The 22,357-nt window shown below is 47.1% G+C and overlaps 1 protein-coding gene across 1 annotated transcript in view; it reads right to left on the reverse strand.

The window, feature by feature from the left end:
• KTN1 (kinectin 1) overlaps nt 1–22,357 on the reverse strand; it is a 142,082-nt gene that overhangs the window by 52,897 nt on the left and 66,828 nt on the right. The window contains exons 8-21 of the mRNA XM_054970579.1: nt 21,735–21,841; nt 19,506–19,638; nt 18,144–18,231; nt 16,585–16,751; nt 14,583–14,651; nt 13,530–13,567; nt 11,593–11,683; nt 10,126–10,194; nt 8,274–8,311; nt 8,051–8,141; nt 5,270–5,338; nt 4,016–4,050; nt 3,705–3,795; nt 1,477–1,545 (exon numbers count right to left, since the gene is read on the reverse strand). Of these exons, the coding sequence (XP_054826554.1) occupies nt 1,477–1,545; nt 3,705–3,795; nt 4,016–4,050; nt 5,270–5,338; nt 8,051–8,141; nt 8,274–8,311; nt 10,126–10,194; nt 11,593–11,683; nt 13,530–13,567; nt 14,583–14,651; nt 16,585–16,751; nt 18,144–18,231; nt 19,506–19,638; nt 21,735–21,841 (1,155 nt within the window). The remainder of the gene's footprint in view (nt 1–1,476; nt 1,546–3,704; nt 3,796–4,015; nt 4,051–5,269; nt 5,339–8,050; nt 8,142–8,273; nt 8,312–10,125; nt 10,195–11,592; nt 11,684–13,529; nt 13,568–14,582; nt 14,652–16,584; nt 16,752–18,143; nt 18,232–19,505; nt 19,639–21,734; nt 21,842–22,357) is intronic.

Here is a 22,357-nt window from a genome sequence, read left to right on the forward strand (position 1 = left end):
CCAGGGTGTGCTATCCCAGGAGGAAGCACCCCCCAGCGATTGTTTCCTCACTGGCAATTACATCTGCACCATGCTGGAATGAAACAACAACTAAGATATTTCTACCTTAAGTTATAACAACATAGAAGGATAAACTGACTTCAAATAAAGACTCAAGCCTATGTAGGCTATTCTCTCCCGGAAAATATTTCATGAACTGGTTATCTAAATGGTATCACCTTTAATTCATCCTACCCTGTAAGATTGTTTATGTAATATGTACTGAATCATGTATGGAGTGTTATGAGCACGTTGCATTTTTGAAACTTTGAAGACACTGTATGAAGTGTTATGAGCACATTGCACTTTTGGAATTTTGAAAATATTATATAAAGAATCATTTTTTGTATCCTGTAGGGTTCTGCCCTCCTTTTTCCTCACAATATACTGACAAGCACAGACTAATTTCTGGCATAAGGGGAGGATAATTTTGTTTCCCAAAGCTTGATGGTTTTTCAGTTTTTGTTGGTTCTGCTGTTCTCATTTTTCTGCTGTTACTGTTCATTTGATATTTACTGCAGAGATATTAAAGCTGTTGGTTTTTATCGTAACGACTGTGTTGTTTTTTTGTTGGTGAATCCAAAGGGAGGGAAGCAGGATGCCCACTGATTTTCCTTCACATTTCAACCCCCATTTTGACAAACCCCCCCAATACTGTTCCTAAGGGTCCCATTACTCAGAAGCAACATTTCAGGGAAGTCAGTGGACCACGACAGAAGAGGGGCAGAGGAATAACTCCATTTCTCTAAGTGAAGTGCCTTCTGTGGGTGGAAAATGACTTTGGGATCCAACCCCCCTGTATTTCATAAGAAATTGTGAACCACCTCAAGGACTTCAGCTATGAAGGAAGATAAATATAATTTTAAATAAAGGTAAACAATAATATACGCACAAAGGAAAATAAATCCAGCACATGACAGATCAATAGCAGAAGTATCACAAGTGTGGCTAGGAGAAAAGACAGAGCAATGCTATAAAACTAAAAACCAAACCTGTTCATTGATTTCTACAGCAGGAATTTACAATTAGCAGGGACCAATCTGAAAGACATACACTGTTCCTAGTAGAAAAGAGCAAGAGTCCAGTATCACTTATAAGACTAACAAAAATTGTGGTGAGGTTTAAGCTTTCGTGAATCACAGCTCCCTTCTTCAGATACAGGTAGAATGTGAGTCCATCTGTCCTTATATCTTGGAGCGGGGAGTGATTTCAGATGCTGTATTACTTGCTATTGTCATCCAGCATCTGAAATCACGCCACTCTGCCAAGATATGAGGACAGATGGACTCAGATTCTGGCTGTTATCTGAAGGAGTGTGCTCTGACTCAGGAAAGCTCATACCCTACTGCAAATGTTGTTAGTCTTATAGATGCTACCGGACTCTTGCTCTTTTCTCCTGCTACAGACAGATCAACACGGCTACCCATCTGGATATACCTGTTCTGTTTGTGCCCTCTGCAGATTCACCACTTCGCTCTTCAAGGATGAGTTTTCCGTTCGTAATGCCTTTCAAGAAGAAAACATTTTCACTGTTGACTACTCGGAACGCGCATGCAGTCCACAGGACACAAACATTTTCAGAATTCTATACTTAATTGTGCTCCCTGCGAAAAAGCAGTCCCCATCCCACTCTTTAACACCCTTTCACGCACCCTGGCTTTATTATTGTTATTTATTTATAATCCGCCTTTCTCAACAAGATCCAAGGCGGATTACATACTGCAAGCGAATACAATATAATCAATCGCTAGGGCATTCACAGAGCAAAAATACAACATGATCAACCGTTAGGGCATTCAATGAAAACAGATACAGTGGGGTACGGTAGCCACAAATTTGAAAACTCGCATAAAGCTGAACACATAGATAAAACCTTTCTGAATTAAAGCATAAGTAATTGACACAATTAGCAATGCTGATCTATCTAGTAGGAGCTTATCTACATTAGCAGACAGTACTCAATAGCCTAGTCTATAGTCCTGTCCCTACCAAGGTATCTCTTTCTTATGACACAGTCCTTTAATCTGAGTGGAAAGTCCTCCTGAATAATTCAGTCCTGCATAGTTTGCAGAAAGCCAGAAGAGTGGGAGCTTTCCTGACCCCCTCAGGCTTTCTCAACTTGAAATACGGACGGAAAGGTCAAAGAGAGATTCTCGTGTGCTCTGAGCATGTCACAAGATGGAAAGATCACACAACATTCAGCAATAATATTAATAGCTATCTATGAGTGTGTCCACATTAGAACTGTGTCACCATTTATACGATGTCAGATTTGCTCGGCGCAGTAAGTTTGGATCCCAGCCCTTTCTGATGTTTCCACAGCACTGTTCTCCATGCTGCAGATATGGAAGAAAATGTAAAGATCTGAACTACTGACTCCTTCAGTACGTGTGTAGCTAAGGGTCTAGCTAGACGTGACACATGAGAACTAGCGTCTTAAAACACTGGCCAGTCCCAACAACAAAGAAAGGAATTCGGGAATGGGCGAGATTTCATGTGGAGAAATGGGAAGAGGATGGGGGCGCTGAAACTTCTCTCAAGTGTCTTCTGTCAGGCCTACCTTCAGTCTTAGTATCTAATCAGGATGTGGAGGAGAACAAAAGGAGACCCTTTGAGGGAAAATAGGACAAACTCAGCATATCCCCCCACCTGTTCTCTGCATGAATGAAAGGAAGCCCCCCTCCATACACACTCCATTTTATACCTGTTTTTTAGTGACCCACTTTGTACAACATTGCTCTGCCACCATCATATCTACATAGACCACAAGGTAACAGGTCTACATTTGGCCCCCCATCTTATGGAACTGTCTGTCAGAAGAGATCAGGAAAGTTCCCACTCTCCTGGCTTTTTGCAAACTATGGAAAACTGAATTATTCAAAAGACTTTTTTTTATACTGTTAATAAGACTGGGTTATAAGGAAATGGTTCAGAGAGATATGCTGGAATGGGATAAGGACTGTAGATTATACTACTGTGTCCTGTCTGTTGCTATCCTAATGCTCCTACTAGATAGTTAAGCAAACTAATATGACATACGATGCTGATCTTTTATTTTAGCATTAGCAATGCATCCTGATGGGGCGCGGTGCTCATCTCCGTTGAGGCTGCCACAGCAACGGAGAAGGCTGGTGCGGTGGTGTGGTCCTCCGGAGGGCCGCACCAGCGGACCAGGCCTCCCCACTGCCTCCGTGGTCGCTGCTTCTCCATCACTGTGTTGCCGATGACTCACTGAGCCTGCCCCAGGATAAAAAGTGAATCGTCGACAACACGACTCTGTACTGGATTTCTGCTTGTTTTCAAATTTTTGCAATCCTTACCCCGTTGTATTCCCTACTGAATGTTTATGGAATGTTCCAGCCATTGATTGTATCGATTTACATTGTGTACTCTGCCCTGAGTCTCAGTGAAAAAGGCAGACTCGGTGAAACAGGCGGACTAGCATAAATAAAAGCTCACAGCACTGTAAACAGAGATCTCTGTTTAATGCATATGTGGCTGTAGCCTGTCAATGAAGCAAATGCTGATATAGGCGACAGCCAAGTTCACCCAAGTAGTTACTGCAAATCTAGGAACGCAACTCTTGCAGGCACAGGGGGGAGACGCAGACTGTGATCCTGGCAATGCCACCCACAAACCAAGTGCACGTTACTCCGAGATGTTACCTTCAGCTCTTCTTCCTTATTTGCCATTTCTATGAGCCCCGTTTCAAGGAGTTCTTCAACCGTCTTGATTTTCTCATCCTTTTCTGTAATGCTGAGAAGAGGAGAAATACGTTCTATGCCAAAATTAGACAGGACTACAGGTTGTGTACATTTATTTGGAGGTAAGTGTTACTAAGTTCAGTGATGCTTACTACTGGAGTAAGTACACACAAGTTCGGTCTGAAAATGACCAGAGCAAAAGGCCCTGTAATTTCTACTTTATATACTGCTTGACTTTGTTCAAAATTACCACCCGCTCCCATAACTCTTACCTCATTTCCATTTGCTCCAACAATTCTGTATTAGCCTGAAAAGAGAACGAAAACAATCAATTTCCACTACAGCTTTGGCCAAAAATCTGCCTACTTGGAATCCAGCCTCTTGCATTTGTGGTCCGCATCTAATCCCCTGAGGCACCACTCTGCTTCTGCACGCGATGCTGAAACACTTGGACAGGTTCTGCATCCTGCAACAATCAAGAAGGCTGGGCTCTCTCCCGTCAGCCCGTGGCCTCAGGGAACTTTCAGCCGTCTTGTCAAAGCCATCCTCAAGTCCGTCTTCTGCCAGAAGTGGAGCTCAGCAGTATTTCTGCCTCGCTCAAATACAGGAAGGGCCAGATTACGTCTTGGCTGCATCCAGTTAAAGCAACTCCAATAGGAGGACTGGAAACGTTCTTTGCCTTGACTTGATCAGGGCTAGGAGGTTAGTTTGTTTCATTTTAAAGCGCCTCTTTAGACTTGAACGGTACAGTTCACTGCTGGAAAACTTTGTAGCTGCAAATCCTTAAAAGGAGGTTGCAGTAACATATAGGCGAAGACACAATTAAGAACCATGGGCAACCCTATAAGCTAGGACATTTTATTACGGCATGAGCTTTCGAATGCAAAGGCTCGCTTGGGTCAGATGCAGCAGTGGGCTCATCACACCCCAAAGCTTACCGCTACCTTACGAGGCAGATATGAAGCCCACAACTTCCAAAGCAGCAAAACAAAACCAAGCATAACCCGCTCCTGCCACGACCTCATCAAACCAGATAACTGCAGCAATATTCCTAGCACTCCCATTTTCCAGTCCCTGCATCAAAACATCTGTTTCTGGGTCCGGCAGCGTGAGCTCAGAGGGGCTAATACTCTGCCATCTGGAGCAGACAAGCATATTGTGTGAACCAACAAGCCTGCTCTCAAACCATGAGCACTTCAGTCAAACCATTAGGCAAGCTAACATTAAGGCTATGATTTACTGACGAGGAGCTACTAGCTAGTTGAGGCATTAAAGGTCTACTGGCCCAGCAAGTAGTCAATGCCAGCAGCCAGCCTGGCCAATTCCGCTGGAAAAACTAGAAACGTCGCTCATCCATGGAGCAGCGTCCTTACAACGCTACCAGAGGCTCCGGGCTCCAAGTTCACAAAAGCTCCACCAGCATTTCAGCGGGCTGGAAAATTTAGTAGTCCATAAGGTTTCCAATTTGGGGGGGGGGGAGCCAGATTTTTAAAAAAAGAACTTCCAATCTGCAAAGACCTGCTTACCTGCTCAGACAAGACAGCCTGCAGCTTCTCAATTTCCAACTGCAAACTTTGGTTTTGATCCTTTAGATTCTGGAACAGAATTACAAGATCAGAGAGTCACACTTTGGGATACTGCAAGATTTTAGTCCAGTGGCACCTTAGAGACCAACAAGATTTTCAGAGTGTAAGCCTTCGAAAGTCACTCTAGCAAAAGTCCCCAGGGTCTTTTAAAGGTCACAGAGTGAAGGAGTCTGCTTTAACAGGTCAAATACGACAACTGGAGGAAGCTCTGAGCAAAGAAAGAACCGAATAACAACATTTTGGCTCAGGAAAATGTCACGGAGAGGAATAATAAAAATAATAATATTCGATTTATATATCACTCTTCAGAACAACTTAATACCCACTCAGAATGGTTTACAAAGTGTGTTGTTATTATCCCCACAACAATCACCCTGTGAGGTGGGTGGGGCTGAGAGAGCTCTGAGAGAGCTGTGACTGAGCCAAGGTCACCCAGCTGGCTTCAAGCGGAGGAGTGGGGAAATCAAACCCAGCTCTCCAGATTAGAGTCCCGCACTCTTAACCACTACACCACACTGGCTCCCAGAATAGCTGGGGGTACATCCTAAACAACATCCCAAAGGTTTCAAAACGGGGAACAAACACACAAGCCTCTCGCAATGGAGAAAGGCGTCTTTATCAGCAAAAGAGATGAAGAGAACTGTGGTTCTCGAAAGCTTATGCTACAAATAAGTTAGTCTTAAAGGTGCTACTGGATTCTTTACTATTTTGTGACTACAGACTAACATGGCTAACTCCTCTGGATCTATGACTATAGAAAGACAATCGTTTTCCTTATCCAGAAAATTACGGACGGCAAGGGCGGGGAAGGGAAAGACTTGAGCCATGAGAGGCCTGGTGTCCTGAATCAGACGTGATGCTCTATGTCAGGGGCTTGAGCGGCTTGGGTGGTTTATATAATGGATGAGAGTTCACCCTCTCTCATCCTCCACTACGTGGAGGAGAGGTTGCCAGAATAGAGCCAGTTTGGTGTAGTGGTTAAGAGCGGCAGGACTCTAATCTGGAGAGCCGGGTTTGATTCCCCACTCCTCCACTTGAACCCAGCTTGGGTCGGTCACAGCTCTCTCAGGGCTCTCTCAGCCCCACCCACCTCACAGGGTGATTGTTGTGGGGATAATAATGACGTACTTTGTAAACCGCTCTGAGTGGGTGTTAAGTCACTCTGAAGGGTGGCATATAAATTGAATATCATCATCATCATCGTCATTATTATTATTAATATGCTGAATACTTTGCAAAGTTCTTCATATACATGACCCTAATATCCGCTAGAACTTTCTCTGAAAAAGAAGTCAGAACAGTCCCCATATTGCAGGGGGAAGCAGGAGGAAGGATGATTGCGTGGCTGGTCCAAAGTCACCGAGCGAGTCTTGATTCACAGCTCCATCTTGGAGCCAAACAAAACAGCTGTATGGCAGATGTGTGCCCTGGGGGCATAAAGGAAGAGTGACTGCGGGCGCCTGCGTACTTTATTATTCTGCTTCTGGCTGGTTGGCCGCTCACAGCTACCTCTCTCCCCCAAACTCCACCACCCTGGCAGGTGTTCTGTGTGTGTGGGGGGGGGGGTCCCACTTGTCCTCTCCTGATTGCAGTCAGGGAAAACAAATATGCAGTTCATGTCCCCATCTACTTTGGCCCCTGTGTGTGTGTAAAGTGCGATCAAGCAGCCGAGTTACAGCGACCCCTCATGGGGTTTTCAAGGCAAGAGACGTTCAGAGGTGGTTTGCCATTGCCTGCCTTTGTGCAGTGACCCTGGACTTCTGTGGCGGTCTCCCATCCAAGTACTGTTCAGGACCGGCCCTGCTCAGTTTCTGAGATCAGCCTAGCATGGGACACCCAGGTCTACACACTGGCCCTCTTCTATCAAGAAAACTACAGGCGCCAGCTGTTAACATTTTAACATCAACACCCAGAAGAGCAGAAACTGACAGCAAGGAAATGCAAAAAGCCAGAGGGTAGGATTTCATGAATCCCCTCCATGAGCAGAGGTGCTTTCTTCTGGCAGAAGGAGCCGCTCCCAGACTCGAGGCGTGTCTTGAAAAGTGCCTCTGCTGGTGGAATGGATCTTTGAGATCTAACTCAATGCGGCTGCAAGCAGCTATGTTGTAATTCGAGTCTTCTGAAGAGCAGGAAAAAAGCATATTTATTGTAGCTGAAAAACAACAATCAAGATGTGTATCTCCCTGTTGCTCTGGGCAGGCAACAAACGTAGGCAGCTTTTTTTAAAAAAAAAACTCAGCTAAGCCAATCAGCTCTCTAACGGCCAATCGGAAGACCGGCTGTGCACCAAGCCCCGTCTGGCTTTGTCCCCTTTCTAAAAACACTTGGTGAGCACCAAGAAAGTTCTTGCCAGGCACCACGATGCCCATGGGTGCCACACTGGGGGCCCGTCTTAGTGACTGTGGTTAAGCTGGAAGAACATCAGGAAATCCTGGCTGGGTGCATGTGGGTGGTGCTGGGAACAGAGGTGTAATGTAGTGCCTTCCCAGCCACTGTTCTCCTTAACAGTCCTGTGCCCCGCACTGAGTCTGATGCACTCAGCCAGGGCTGCCAGACAGCTCACCATTACTGCTTTTCTCCATGTCGAATTTTCCAAAGTATTTTCTGACTGGATCTAGGCCTGAAAATCGTCCCATGCTCTGAAACCGCCCCGCCCCTTCCACACCCTGCTGCCAATCGACCATCACACTTCTGGAAAGCCGGCCCCAAGCCACGAGATACCTGAAGTTCTTCCTGTACATCTGCAGCATTGGAACGGTGTTCTTGCAGCTGCTCCTCCAGCATTCCGATTTTGTCATCTTTGACGTGAGTACTGAAGAACGGAGGGGGGAAAGGAGGTTAAGAGGAGGAGGCTGCCTCTCGCTTGAGAATACAGCACTGCTGGCTGGACTAGCCCCCTACTCCCTGTCCCGTGCATGGTAGTTTATTGGAGGCTACGGTTTACCTCTTCTGCATCCTTTCCAGCTCTAGTGCAGCCGCCGCCTAGATATAAAGAAGAGGAGCACCGCTGAGCACATCACATCACAGCCAGACTCGGAGACCCCCACCGCCCACATATCTCGAGAGCTGAGCCTGTGCTTTGCAGCCTCACTTTGCCCATCTCTCCACTACAAGCAAAAAAGGGTCCACGTTCACTTTCTCCTCTGCCTCGGCAACAGAACCAGCACCCGCTCAGCGGCTGCTCAATAAGACCGCGTTCTACTTCAATGCTCTCCAGCAGTCATCTCAAGGAGGAAAAGCACTTTATTTCAGACGAGGGGCTGGTGACGCTCAGGGTGCCATCGCTTGGGAAAGCAACGCATGTGCCCATATGAAAGATCAGAGAGAACACACAAGGTAGTTGAATCTAATCGCTGCAGAATTTCCGTACGCTAACTGGAGTAAGAGTCCGCGCGCTGTAGCAGTTTGAGGGCTTGAGTAGACTTGGGAGACCCAGGTTCGAGGCCCCTCTCAGCTACTAAGCTGGTCACTCTCAGCCTAAACTATCTCACAGGGCTGTCAAGGGGGCAAAACAGAGGAGAGAACCATTTATGCCACACCCTGAGCTCCCTGGAGGAAGAGCGAGAGAAAAATACGACTGAGAGATAGAGAAGCCAGTTTGGGAGAAAGCAGCTTCACCACCACAGCATCGCGAAAAAAGCTGTGATCCTGAAAAAGGAGAATTCTCCCTTTAACGCCGCAGGCGGCCTTCAGACCAGGTGGAACCCCTACAAGAGAAAGTGAACTATCTGCCTCCAAGATGATCCATCTCTAGGCACTTTGGTGGTTCCAAAGGTTTGGGTGGCTCTGCTCTTCACAAAGAGATCATATGTTTGTGCAGATCAAAAGTTTTGGTGACAGTTGCTACCACGGCGTTGATTCCGTTCTCTCTCACTCCTCTTTCCAAGTGTTTTTTTAAAGATTTACTCCACTTGTCCTTTTCTGTGTGTGTGTGGGGTGTGTGTGTGTGTGGCTTCGCCTCCTATGGAAGCTGCGCACTCCACTCTGTGTCAGAATTTCAAAGGTGTCTGCAGGATCAGAAAGGTTGGGAGCCCTTGTGCTAGAACATGTCAAGAATGCTTTTTAAAGGATACTGATGAACCCTACCCAATACCTACAGTTCTAGGCAGGGCTTTTTTTCTGGGAAAAAAGGTGGTGGAACTCAGTAGGTTGCCAGCACAGGGGGCAACTCTTGGTGGAAGGTGGTGCCACTGGTACCACATGTGCTCGCGCAAAGTGCATGCATGCTCCCAGGGCCAATGACGTCAATTTGGGTCCGCTGGAACAAGGGGGGAGTTTTTAAAAGTTTAAATCGCCCTCGGTGGAAATGGTCAAATGGCTGGTAGCCCCGCCCCCTGATCTCCAGACAGAGGGGAGTTGAGATTGCCCTCCGCGCCGCTCCAGCAGCACAGAAGGCAATCTAAACTCCCCTCTGTCTGGAGATCAGGGGGCGGGGCTACCAGCTGTGTGACCATTTTCAAGAGGTTCCAGAACTCCGTTCCACTGCGTTCCAGCTGAAAAAAAGCCCTGATTCTAGGATTAGGGGATGAAGGAGATTCCAGGTTGAAGCGCAGGTCTGAGCCGTGGGAACTCTTACCTTCAAAATTAGGACCTGGCTCAAGAGTCTATTTCTTTGTCAAAAAGTGAGATTTGCACCAGGCTCCTGCGACACTATCCTAAGCTGTTGCCTGCTTCATCTTTTTTACCCTCTGTAAGATTTTTTTCCAAAATCCTCACCGCTGAGCGGGCAACCAACAATATTCAGCACAGCCAGCAATGAGGCAGGGCCCCTCAAAGAACGCAAGTGGCGTGCTTACCTGCTCGTTCGTTAGAGCTTGCAACTTCTGCATTTCGGCTTTCAAGGTCATGTTCATATTCTGTACAGCCTGGGGAAAGAAGAAACAAGATTCATGTTTTGGGCAGAGCCAAACAGCCACGGCATTTCCCATTACCCGCTTCAGCATGCTTGGTGGAGTCGCTCACAGGCAAATGTTTTGCACACTTCCAAAACATCTCCACGACAATAAGGTCTAGAAATGTTAGGCAAAATGGATAGTCACCCACAATGCATTTTCTTGCCCCAAGTTCCTCCCCTTCCCCTGGGGTCTGAAGATGCTGCCTTGCTCACTGCACCATCCATCACCCATGTAGACTAAAGCCTTGTTCTGTGGTGGCACCACCTTTAGGGAACAGCCCTACTCAAGGAAACCGCTGAAGCCTTGGAGTAACTTTGATGGCTGGGCCACTTCTGGAGACCAGTTCCCTGCTGCCAAGAGCCATCTTAGATCTCCTAAGCCTAGCTCATTTCGACCTATTGTTTTGGACTGGAATGCCCCTGATTTAGAGGGCATTGCTGCCGAGCGCTGAAATGAAGCCAGTGGAGTGGGGGGGACAGTAATCTCTGCTGTGATTTGCCTTGCTAAGGACTGTAGCATTGATGACCCCTAGGGGTGGGGGGAAGTATGCCTTGCCATCCCATACTCAGCAGCCACATTGCCATTTGTGCTTAGCCGCAACAAAGGGAGGTACCTACTCAAAATCCACAGCTAGGAAGTGAAAATACACGAGTACGAAGCAATTGCCAATTTACAAATTCAAGAAGTCAAAGGCATACATTAGATACAGAATATTATCTTCATATACAGTCAAAATTTCTTACACAGTCAACATAACAATGCAAGGTACATTTCAAACAATTATAGTATCCTGATGGTGCTGCACAAATTCAGTCAGGAAGAACATCCCACAGGTAAGCTTCCATAAAAGATTGCAATGTAAGTTGTAAAAAAAGTCCTTTTAATAGTTTTTCGGGTGGAGCCAAAGGCACGTCAAGTCACCCTACGAACAGTGCTGGCTTGACTCTGGTGTTTCATCAGATGAACTCATCAGGGGTGAAAGAACGTCCACCATACAAAAAGGTCAGTAAGTCATGTCAATTTCAAGCACCAACCAGTCAAATATCCCATACAGAAGTCAAGTGAATTACTGTCGGCGTCCTTGCTTCTGTATTTAATATATGCCTTTGCCTTCTTGAATTTGTTAATTGGCAATTGCCTCCTACTCGTGTATTTGTGCTTAGCAAGCAAGAGGAAGGGCAGATCCATCTCTTGGTCACATTAAGCGTAATGAAGAGCCTAGCTAGATACAGGACAGATGCAATTTATGCATCCCTTATCTTGTCTCAAGAATGAAAGATGCACAAACATGTCCATCCTACAGGATGCTGCTTGGGTAAATAAACTCACAACACCTTTCCCCAGGTAACATCTGAGTTTTCACTCTACCATTAGATCCTCTTCCTTGCTGGCTAATTTGAGGCGTTCGTCGGCTAAGGAGTCCTCCGCTTGGCTGATCAGTTTATCTTTTTCTGCAATTCTGAAATTCAAAAACCAAATACATGAACGCTCACTAGTGATGCCTCGTCAAGGCTGGGGATGTCACACTGCGTCTGGTTTGATGGCTACTCTCGACTGAGGCATTTGCTTTCTTGGCCCACAAAAAATACACACAAGAAAGGATCGGCAGTTACCAGTTTTAGCAGGACCAACGCTGAAAAAACAAAACCAGCACCAGCACCGCACTGGATGGAAACAGAACTGCATTCCGAAATTCTGAACATCAGTCATAAGCGTGAATGCCTGTCTACAAACAGACTGTTGCTATCAAAGGCAGAGCGGTTACCAACTGCGTTGCACTCCCCAGACTGACCACCTGGGGCTTGGTTGGGAAGCTGACTTGTAATTTGTGAAAAAAACATCAAGACAGAGGGCTAACTCTAGTAAGACGCACAACTCACTGAAACAACAGTATGACAATGCAAAACCGGACCCTTTTGGAAGGGCTTTACACCCCCCTTGCTGTTTCTGTGATCCCGTGGAGGCAATGTTCTGAGGGGGTTATCGTTATAATCACCATTCTCAAAAGCCAAATTCAGCCTCTCTAACAAGACAGAGAGATCTTAAGAGAGTAGAGAATTTACTCATCCTTTTTTTTAAAAAAGCTTGCCTTGCCCGGGCTGGAAAGTAGAGAGTCAATTGACAGGGAGAGTTGCCAATCAGGGCACGTCCCTCCTGCCTTCTGATAATTGCCAGTACGGAAAGCAAAAGCTTAAGGAAAGCAAAAAGCCTTACAAAAACAGTATCCGCCAAAGGCAAGTTAAAGCATACTGCAGTACTGGGGGGGGGGGGCTGCTCCTTAATTCTTTTGAGCCTCTCATTTAAAGGCAGAAGGTCTTCCAGGCCCACGTAACTCGTGCTTTCCTTTTTTATCAGCTTGGGCCAAACCTTTTGGGCTAAAACTGATGTGTGATGCACATCAATTTTACATTAAAACAGGGGCCACACCACAGCTCAGGGGTACAGCGTCTGCTTTGTGTGCAGAAGGCCCCAAGTTCAGTCCTCAGCATCTCCGGTTTGAAAGGATCAGAGGTACATAATATAAAAGACCTCCAATTGTGACCCAGGAGAGCAGCTGCCAGTCAGAGTAGACAATACTGACCGTGCTAGACCAAGGGGTCTGACTCAGTAGAAGATAGTTTCATGTTGTTAGCATACAGTACCACAGTGTCACTTCACAGGAAGAAAGAGGACCAGTTAAGACACTTGGCGGGGCAGAAACCAGAGAAAATAACAGATTTGGGGAATCCCTGGATGCAAGTGCTTATAATGGGCTCTTCACGCAGGAGATCCTAGGTTCAATCCCTGGCTTCTACAGCTAAAAATGTTCTCCATCAATAGGCTGGGGGAAAGCCCTGCCCAAAACTTTGCAAAGCAGATGCCAATCAAAGGGACTGGGCCAGGCCACATCGGCCAACAGGCCTGACTCAGAACAAGGCAGCTTTGTCTGATGCTTACATTTCAGGACTTTAAAAAGTGAGAATAAAAACAAAAGCCTGCTGGAAACAGAACTCCAAGCCTCATCCACGCACACTAAGTCATCACCAAGCCCTACAATGTAACATTTCAGTATTTTAAACACAAGGGGGCAGAGCTAATCTCTTCTGCTAAAACATCATGGAACAGTACGCTGCAAACTTTGAGCAATAAAGGGAAATCCTTTTGAAGACGTTTATAGCTTCTAAGCGGAATCTGTAACAATGGAAGGTAAAAATATTGGTGATGACGAAGCTTCCTTCCAAAATACCTTTCCTCCTCTGAAGAAACACACAAAATGAAGTCACAAACCCGGGGAGAGATTGGGGGAGGGGGTGTACAGTACTTACACTTTGTGCAGTTCTTCTGCAAGGGCTGAGGCAGAGTTCTGAAAGACAGAAGATACCCAGCTGAAAAGGGCCGGCTCTAAAGAGAGGGCCTGTCTGAAGACCTGACTGGGCCCGGCGAGGTTCAAAGGCATTTTAAAACGACCCATTTCAAAGCCCAAGAGCAGCACACAATCTAAGAGACTTTTTCGAGTCACGATGGACACGGCTCTTTCCTTGAGTGATCAGTTAAATGACTGCTTCGAGTCTCTTCCACAAAGGATAGTTATACTGGACAGGGCAGTCGTAGTGATTTGGGGGGCCTGGAGAGAGGACCACAATGGAGCCCCAGAATCTCTGCCACCCCCTGCACCAGGGCGAAGCAAGGGGTGGCCCTTCCCCTGGGAGAGTAGCAGTTAAGAGCCAGATCTCCCCCTACCGTCAGGGGCCATGGATGGTCAGCATGGGCCCCGGGGCAGCTACCCCCGTTGTCCACCGGCTAAGACTGCCCTGATACTGGAATAACAACAAAGCTGACAAGGAATCCCTGGAGGAATCCAAGATCAGCTGTACACTTGACGCAGTAACTGTGCTCGGTGCAGACGTGCCCACGTTACACGTGTTATCTGACAAAGGGAGTTCTGACTCTCGAAAGCTCATACCCTGGAAATCTCGTTGGTCTCTAAGCTGCTACCGGACTCTAATTTTGCTCTTCTACGGCAGAGCAACACGGCCGCCCACCTAAACCCATGTTACACTCAGCGACCTTCATACCAAGAGGAATTATTTGAACCAGGGTTTCCTGCTCCTAACCCGACCCTGAAACCACAACAGCAAGGTTCCCAATCCGGCCCCCACCATTAATTCCTCTGCTGGAGGGTAGGTCTATTGCTGTTGGGCCTCATTCAAAGAAAAGCTTCCTCGCCTGTTTTGAGTTTGGCTACACCTCCTTTGGCATCCATTTTCGGGCGGTGCTCACCAATCCCCCCCCCTCTCAAAAATCCAAAGATTTTGGCTCAAAAAAGGTTGAGGACTGTGCACTGTGGAAAACACACAGCCGCTCTGTTGGCTGCATACCTGAACGGCCATCTGTGAATGGAACTTCTGGAGCTGAGCTTTCAAAGCCTCATTCTGTTCCACGAGGTCCTTTCAGAAAGAGGAGATGAAAAGAAAAATAACCAGGTGAACAAAACAGACAAGAAACATTTCATTCAGAAATGCCACTGGTGAAAAGAAAAAAAAAACCCTAACATAGCACAGTTTTTCATACGAGAGGACTCCACTTTAACCATTAAGCTCGGACGCATGGCGATGTACCACAGTGCACTGAGGCAAAGGAGAGAGAGTGGAGCCACAACACGCATAGAAACCAAGTGCCTGATGCTTCCTTAAGTCATATGAGATGCTCATCTCTTTCTGAATATTTTATATGTGCGTTAATGTATGCATTGTTTAATGTTGCCTCGCTGCGTTCACCTCCTCACACCCAATATGCTCTTTGCTTTGCTGCAGACTGCTGTATATCCGCCCTGAGCCTGCTGGCGGGGAGGGCGGAAGACAAAGATGATAAAATAAATAAAAAATAATAATAAGTAATATTGCAAGTCTTGCTTATTAGACGTCTCATCCTATTGACTGCATCGATTTACACTGCGTAATCCACCGAGTTAAAGTGAGAAGAGCAGAATATAAAGTAAATAATTGCATATTGCACTGGGGATTAAGCAGCATACAAACTGTGTCCTAGACACACACACACCACTGTCTTGCACCCCCACCAGGACACACACACAGTCAGCAGAGCGAAGAGGATTCACGCAGCCATTTGGTGGGAAAAGACACTCTTGCTTCAACGGTCCCTGCAGTCTGTGGAGATTAAGTGGATACAATAAACAGTTTTGTGGAAGGGTTTGCCCGGCCGGTCTTCCTTTCCTCACTTGTTGGCACCTTTTAGAAAGTTGGTTCAGATGTTATCCATTGAAGGAATTCTTTGAACGAAAGCTGCCAGTTTACTCCCTTTGAAATACTACGTTAGGCTGGTGCTATCCCTTCCTTTGTACTTAGTTTAATTTTATTGACGTTTTATTATCTTTTTTTTATTATTTGCAAGCTACTGAAGCAAGGCTTACACGGCAGATCAACAGGAGGTATGTTTTAAACTAACTGCCTTTTGGGATCTTGCCCTCCGAGATGAAGGATCCAGAAATGCATCTTGCTAAGGTAAGCTGCAGGCTTTTCTGGAGACCCACTCTGTTTGCTCCATGCAACAGTTTTGTACAGACACCAGGGGGCACAGACTGGGAATGTTCTTCTGTAAGAGGACTTCAAGAGTGCGCCAAAGGATAGAATCTGCCATCAGGCCAAGACAGCTCAAGTTTCAGTCCTACAGTACAGGAACTGCTGAGTAAGGAAGGAGGCGGTTGGCTGATCATGTGAATCCCCCAAGTATGTACCTGGATTTCTGAATTGCTACAGAGTAGTTCAAAAGTGGAATCAGCTGCCTAGGGAGGTGGTGAGCTCCCCCTCACTGGCAGTTTTCAAGAAGAGGCTGGATGAATACTTGTCAGGGATGCTTTAGGCTCATCCTGCACTGGGCAGGGGGTTGGACTAGATGGTCTGTATGGCCCCTTCCGACTCTGTGATTCGATGATTCTATCCATGGATGGCCAAAAAGACAAATAAGTGGGTTCCAGATCAGATCAAGGCTGAATTCTCCCTAGAAGCTGAAATCATATTTGGTCATATCTTGAGAAGACAAGACTCACTGAAAAAGACAATAAGGCTAGGAAAGGTAGAAGGCAATTGGAAAAGACGACGACCCAAACTTGACTCAATAAAGGAAGCCAGCACCCCCGGCTTGCAAGACCTGATCAAGGCTGTTAATGATCGGATATTTTGGAAGTTGTTCATTAATAGGGTCACCGTAAGTTGGAAGTTGGCACAGACACAAAGTACCAACCTGGATTACCTGCCTGTAGGGTGAAGTCACCTTCAGTTCTACCACTCTCGTGTAGTAAACTAGGGGCAATAATAATGGCAATCTTTCTAGAGCCAGATGTGTGGCCAAGCACTCCCGTACCTGAACCTGCCTTTGCATCGAATCCTCAGCTGTGACCCTCTTTTGTTCGGCTTCCATGAGCTGCATCATTCTTTGTTCTAGCTGCTGTTTGGAGACCATCGTGTCGGTCAGCTTGCTGTGGAGGCTCTGGATTTCATTGTCCTTGGTCACAAGCTTGTTCTGCACATCTGCCATTAGAAGAAGCGACATAGGAGGAGAAAGACTGAAAGGTAAATACATCCCCCCACCAAAGGCTGCACACGCACTTGATAGCACATAGCTTACACTTAGAAAAATGCAGGGCTTTTTTTCAGCGGGGACGTGGTGGAACGGAGTTCCGGCTCCTCTTAAAAATGATCACATGGCTGGTGGCTCCGCCTCCTGATCTCCAGACAGAGGGGAGTTTAGATTGCCCGAGAGCAATCTAAACTCCCCTCTGTCTGGAGATCAGAGGGCGGGGCCACCAGCCAAGTGACCATTTTTGCCAAAGGCGATTTAAACTTTTAAAAAGTCCTCCCGTGTTTCAGCTGACCCAAAGTGACATCATTGTGCAGTCCTGGGACTGCGCGCGCACTTTGTGCACGCGCATGTGGTACCAGGGGCACTACCTCCCACCAAGAGTTGCCCCCTGTGCTGGCAACCCACTGAGTTCCACCACCTCTTTTCCCAGGAAAAAAAACCCTGGAAAAATGTAACCTTTCACATTCCCTTCGGCCTAAGGCCATTTCACACACATCACATGGCAACCCGTTCACAAACTCTCACATGGCGGGAAACGGCAGCCCATCACATCCTCCTGGCAAGCGCACCTGAATGCTACGCTTGTCACCTGTGCGTTTACACATCTTCAGCATATAGCAAAACTGAAAAGGTGCAAAGAAACCCCCTGAGAGAAACTATCCGAGCAACTGATCTCACCGTCTACTGAGCAGGCACATTCTAAGCTGCGATTCATCTGACCATAAACAGTCTCAAGTGCCCTGTTCTGGTCAGAAAACTGGGAAACAGAACTTAATAAACTACAATTAGAAGAGTGTCTTTCGGGAAGACGGAGGCATGCGCGTATCGGACCTCCCCACTGCACGGAGGCTGCATATCTTTCTGCCCATGTGTAGATTTTGGAGAACATTCACTGAGGAGCCACTGCTTCCAGCAGGATGTTTCTGTGGTGTACATTAATACCACCTCGAGAATTTATATGAGTGGTCCAAATGCTTCATATACACTCTTCCTGACATCAACCCTGTAAGGTAGGCTGGCATTACTATCCTCATAGGGGGCACGTTGAAGTGGAGTGCACAAAGATTTCATCTAAGGCCACCCCGTAAGTTCAAAGCCAGGGACAGACTGGAACCAGAGACTCCCCCCAACTCACAGCTGACATCTCTGCTACGCAACAACAGCTTTCGAGTGGGAAGAACCGTAACCACTTCACACGTTACAGGGGGAAAGTGAGTGCGGAGTACATCTTTAATGCTGTAAGGTGGGAAATACTGTGGGAGGCAGTTTTTATTCCCAGTAGGAGAAAAGAGCGTAAGGAGAACGTTCTTCAAAAGCTGGGAAGGCCCCTCGGAGCTTACCCTGCTGAGCGGCCTCATGCTCCGCCGTCCGCTTGCGGAGGTAGCTCTGCATCTCCTCCCATCGCCGGTCTGCTTCCTGCTGCTGCGCCTGGAGAGTATCGAAAACAAGAATCACTACCAGACTGCGTTACTACACACGCACACACCTCATCTTTTGTAACCCTTTCTGAGTGGTGGTCAACTTCAAAAAATGATCAGGTTGATCCTCCAAATGTTCCATGATTGTTTCTTCCAGATTTTGGGGGGTGGGGCATAAGCAGGGGGACACATGATAAAAAGGGAAAGAAAAGAAAAAACACGACACGAAAAAAGCTATGCCAAACTACCCTCTCAAAAATTGCTTTACATTTCCCATCTTCTTCAGATCATAGTATTACCGCAAGGGTCCTCCACCTTTTTTGAGCCTGTGGGCACTTTTGCTATTTTTTAAAGCAGGCGGTGGGCGCCACCACAAAAATGCTGCTGTAGGAGTGAAATACACACATGCATGCACAGAGAAAGGGGGATGGGGAACACCACATACTCAGAAGACCACTTGGGGGGAAGAGCTCCTATAGCTGTATGCAGGGTTTTTTCTGGGAAAAGAGGTGGTGGAACTCAGTGGGTTCCCCTTGGAGAAAATGGTCACATGGCTGGTGGCCCCGCCCCTTGATCTCCAGACAGAGGGGAGTTCGGATCGCCCTCCGCGCCATCTAAACTCTGCTCTGTCTGGAGATCAGGGGGCGGGGCCACCAGCCATGTGACCGTTTTCCAGAGGTTCCGGAACTCCGTTCCACTGCGTTCCTGCTGAAAAAAAGTCCTGGCTGTATGAAGGCAGCCAATTGCAGGTTTGGCCTTCACATTAGCTCCGCCCACTTCCCTGAAACGCTTAGGGCACCAGGGGCACCAAGTTGGGGAACAATGACTTATAGAGTTTCACAGAGTTCAGATTCTGTGTAAGGCAAGAAGTGCAAGTGTCAGGGAGGAAGGAGCCACAGATTTAGGTTTTGCTTCCCCCTCCTCTATTACAGTCCACTGCATTACACACAGGAGGCAATTCAGTCCACTGCATTACACAGGAGGCAACCATCGGAAGGCACTTTGGGGGGCACATAGTGAGCTGCCACCAGCTGGGTCAAGAAGGAAAGCCCCCTTTTGCTACTCTGGATCCAAGTGCTGAGATTTCCAGCAGGGCTTTCCTCCTGCTGAGGAAAACCACTTGCCTATTTCCCCATCTTTTCCTTTGCACATAAGCGACGCCTAAAAATGGGCAGCCAAAAGTGTGGCACCCTGGAGGGCTTGAAAAACCACAAGTTCTGCCGGCAGCTTCGAACCCCTCCAGTCTTGCGCTTACAGGGCTGGAGCGGAGAGAGGGAGTTTTACCTTGAGCTGATTGAGGGCTTGCTCGGCGTTCTTCTTCAGCAGCTCCTCCTGCTGCAGCTTATTACTCTTCTCCGTCAACTCGTTCACAAGCCTGGCGCAATCCTGGCGCAGTTTGTTGAGCTCCGAGGACTGCCTGGATTGAACAGAAGAGCCTCGTTTTTCACACTTCTGCAAGGCACTGGTGGCGAACTGGCACTCGGAGGAGGCCAGACGGTTGCCACTGGAGGACGGCAGCAAGGAAATATTTAGGCCCTTGGAGAAAGCACTAAAAACTCTGTGATGCCACTATTACTCCTGTGTCAACCTAACACATACCGATAAAAAAAATTCAGCAGAAATACAGAATCCAGTGGGGCTGCTCTTTGGTTGAGATGAACGTTGCTGTTATCGTAAGAACGTAAGAGCAGCCCCGGTGGGATCAGGCCAGGGGTCCATCTAGTCCAGCCACCGTCTCACGCGGGGTCAGCCAGCCAGCAACAGGGTATAGAGGCCGAGGCCTTTGCCTGATGTTGCCTCCTGGCACCGGGATTCAGAGGTTGACTGCCTCTGAATGTGGAGGTTCCCTTTAGCCACCATAGTTCGTAGCCACTGATAGACCTGTCCTCCAAGAAGCAGTCTAATCCCGTTTTAATGCTTCTTTGCCTGTAGCCATCCCTATATCACTAGCAACAAATTCCACGTTTTAATCACTCTTGTAAAGAAGTATTACTCAGAAGGGCCGATTGGTCAATCATGCGATCGACTAAGCAGGATCAGTGTTTTTTTAAAAAATGTTGATTTTTATTACAAGTGCTTATGAATCCATGGACGCCTTCTCTGGAGAGACATTTCCCCTTCTTTGATAGGCAGGGCAGAATGTCCCTTTGAAGGCAGTGCCTACTATGACTTGTGCAGACACCAATGAAAAGCAAACTCATAGGATTGACTAAAATGTCTCAAAATGGCAAAAAAGCGCCCAAGTTCTCACTTGCACTGGCTGTAGAGCAGTGATACTCAATATTTAGTCTACTACCACCACAGTATGAAACATCATCATTGAATAACCAACAAAAAAAAATAGGACATAAAAACAGCTCTCCTGATAAGGCAACTTGTTTTAGTAAGGTACATTTCAGATACATCCATCCAACACATGAAGGTAGGTAGGTAAAGGTAAAGGTAGACCCCTGTGCAAGCACCGAGTCATTACTGACCCATGGGGGGATGTTGTATCACGACGTTTTCTTGGCAGACTTTTTACGGGGTAGTTTGCCATTGCCTTCCCCAGTCATCTACACCTTACCCCCAGGAAACTGGGTATTCATTTTACCGACCTCGGAAGGATGGAAGGCTGAGTCAACCTTGAGCCGGCTACGTGCTTTTGAGAGTCAAAGCTCCCTTTTTCAGATATCATGGGAGCTTTGCCCCTCAAAGGTTTATACCCTGAAAATCTTGTTGGTCCTTAAGGTGCTACTGGATTCTAATCTTACTCTGGTGATGAAAGCTATCCGCCAGCAATTTGGGGGTTAGGCTTGACTCCCGTCTGCCACTTTTTTAAGAGCCTGAAGGAGAAAAACGAAGATCGGGGACTTTATCTTCCAAGTGGGATGAGCAGTACGGCATAACTCTACTCTGCTGGCTGTCAGAACCCAATAAAAGTGAGAAAGAAGGGGCTACCTAAAATGCCAAAAATCACTCATTTGCCCCCAAGAGTCCTAAATGCCCCCCAACATTGCTGACTGCCTCTTAAGTCTAAGGTGATGTAGATTCGTGCATCATTATGGCCCATATTACTTGAAAGAATGCAAGCGAGAGCTATTTCTCCCTAACTTTTATCCTCCTGACTGCGTTGCAACAGGTCAAATGGAGGTGCCCACCTAGCGCAAAGGCCTTCTCTGCAGCTAAATCCCAGGGCCTTCAAAAATTTTAATTATTTCATTTATGTCATTTATACCCTGCCGTTCTCCACAACTGGGACCCAAAACCGCTCACATCTCCTCTCATCCACTTTATCCTCACGACAATCCTGTGAGGTAGGTGAGGCTGAGCACATATGACTGACTCAAGGTCACCCAGCGACCCTCCGTGGCAGAACGGGGATTCGAACTTGCATCTCCCTGACCCTCAGTCTGACACTCTCACCGTGACACCATGCTGACTAATGGACTCGACCATTGCGGCTTACAGGAATGTCCCAAGGCCAGTTAGAAACTCAGGGCAGGCGGTTCTGTGGAATCACCAATAGCGTACTTGCTTTCCATTTGGTTGGCGGATGTGCTGACAGCATCTCTCAGGATACCATTCTCCTGCTTCAGGCGATTGATCTCCGCCTCCATCTGCTCGCGAAGCTGCTGGAACTAGAGAGTGAGTGAGACAGAGAGAGAGAGCGATGGAGAGACCAGCAGTTTCCATTTTGTTTCCATAAAGCTCTGAAGACCGGCAGTACAGCTTCTATTTTTTCACAGGAACACACAAAGCGGCCTTATATTGTCAAGTTCAGCCGAATTGGAGCGGCTCTCCAAAGGCTCAAGCAGAGGCCTGTATCTGCTCTGCAACCCAAGGTACTGAGATCCCTGGCAAGACGTAAGGCACAGCTGCTCCTTCACTTTCACTCCCTTCAACAGGAAACAGGGAACAAAGGAAAGTTTGGGAGACTCCCTATCGTAAGGTTGAAAAAGCTGCAGTGAAGCAATGACTGAAACCTTGGCACAAACTGACATGACATTTTAGCAGCCTTAAACCTTGCCCCATTTTTTAGGCTTGCCAAGGAATCTTAGGTCACTGTGTGGGTGTCTTCTTGCTCATTTCCCCCTCCTCCTCTGCTGGAAGCCACGGCATGAGAAAGTGAAGGCTGAGAAAAGGGAACAAAGGCC

This window comes from Eublepharis macularius, chromosome 2 (genome assembly GCF_028583425.1).
Source record: "Eublepharis macularius isolate TG4126 chromosome 2, MPM_Emac_v1.0, whole genome shotgun sequence".
Lineage (NCBI taxonomy): Eukaryota > Metazoa > Chordata > Lepidosauria > Squamata > Eublepharidae > Eublepharis > Eublepharis macularius.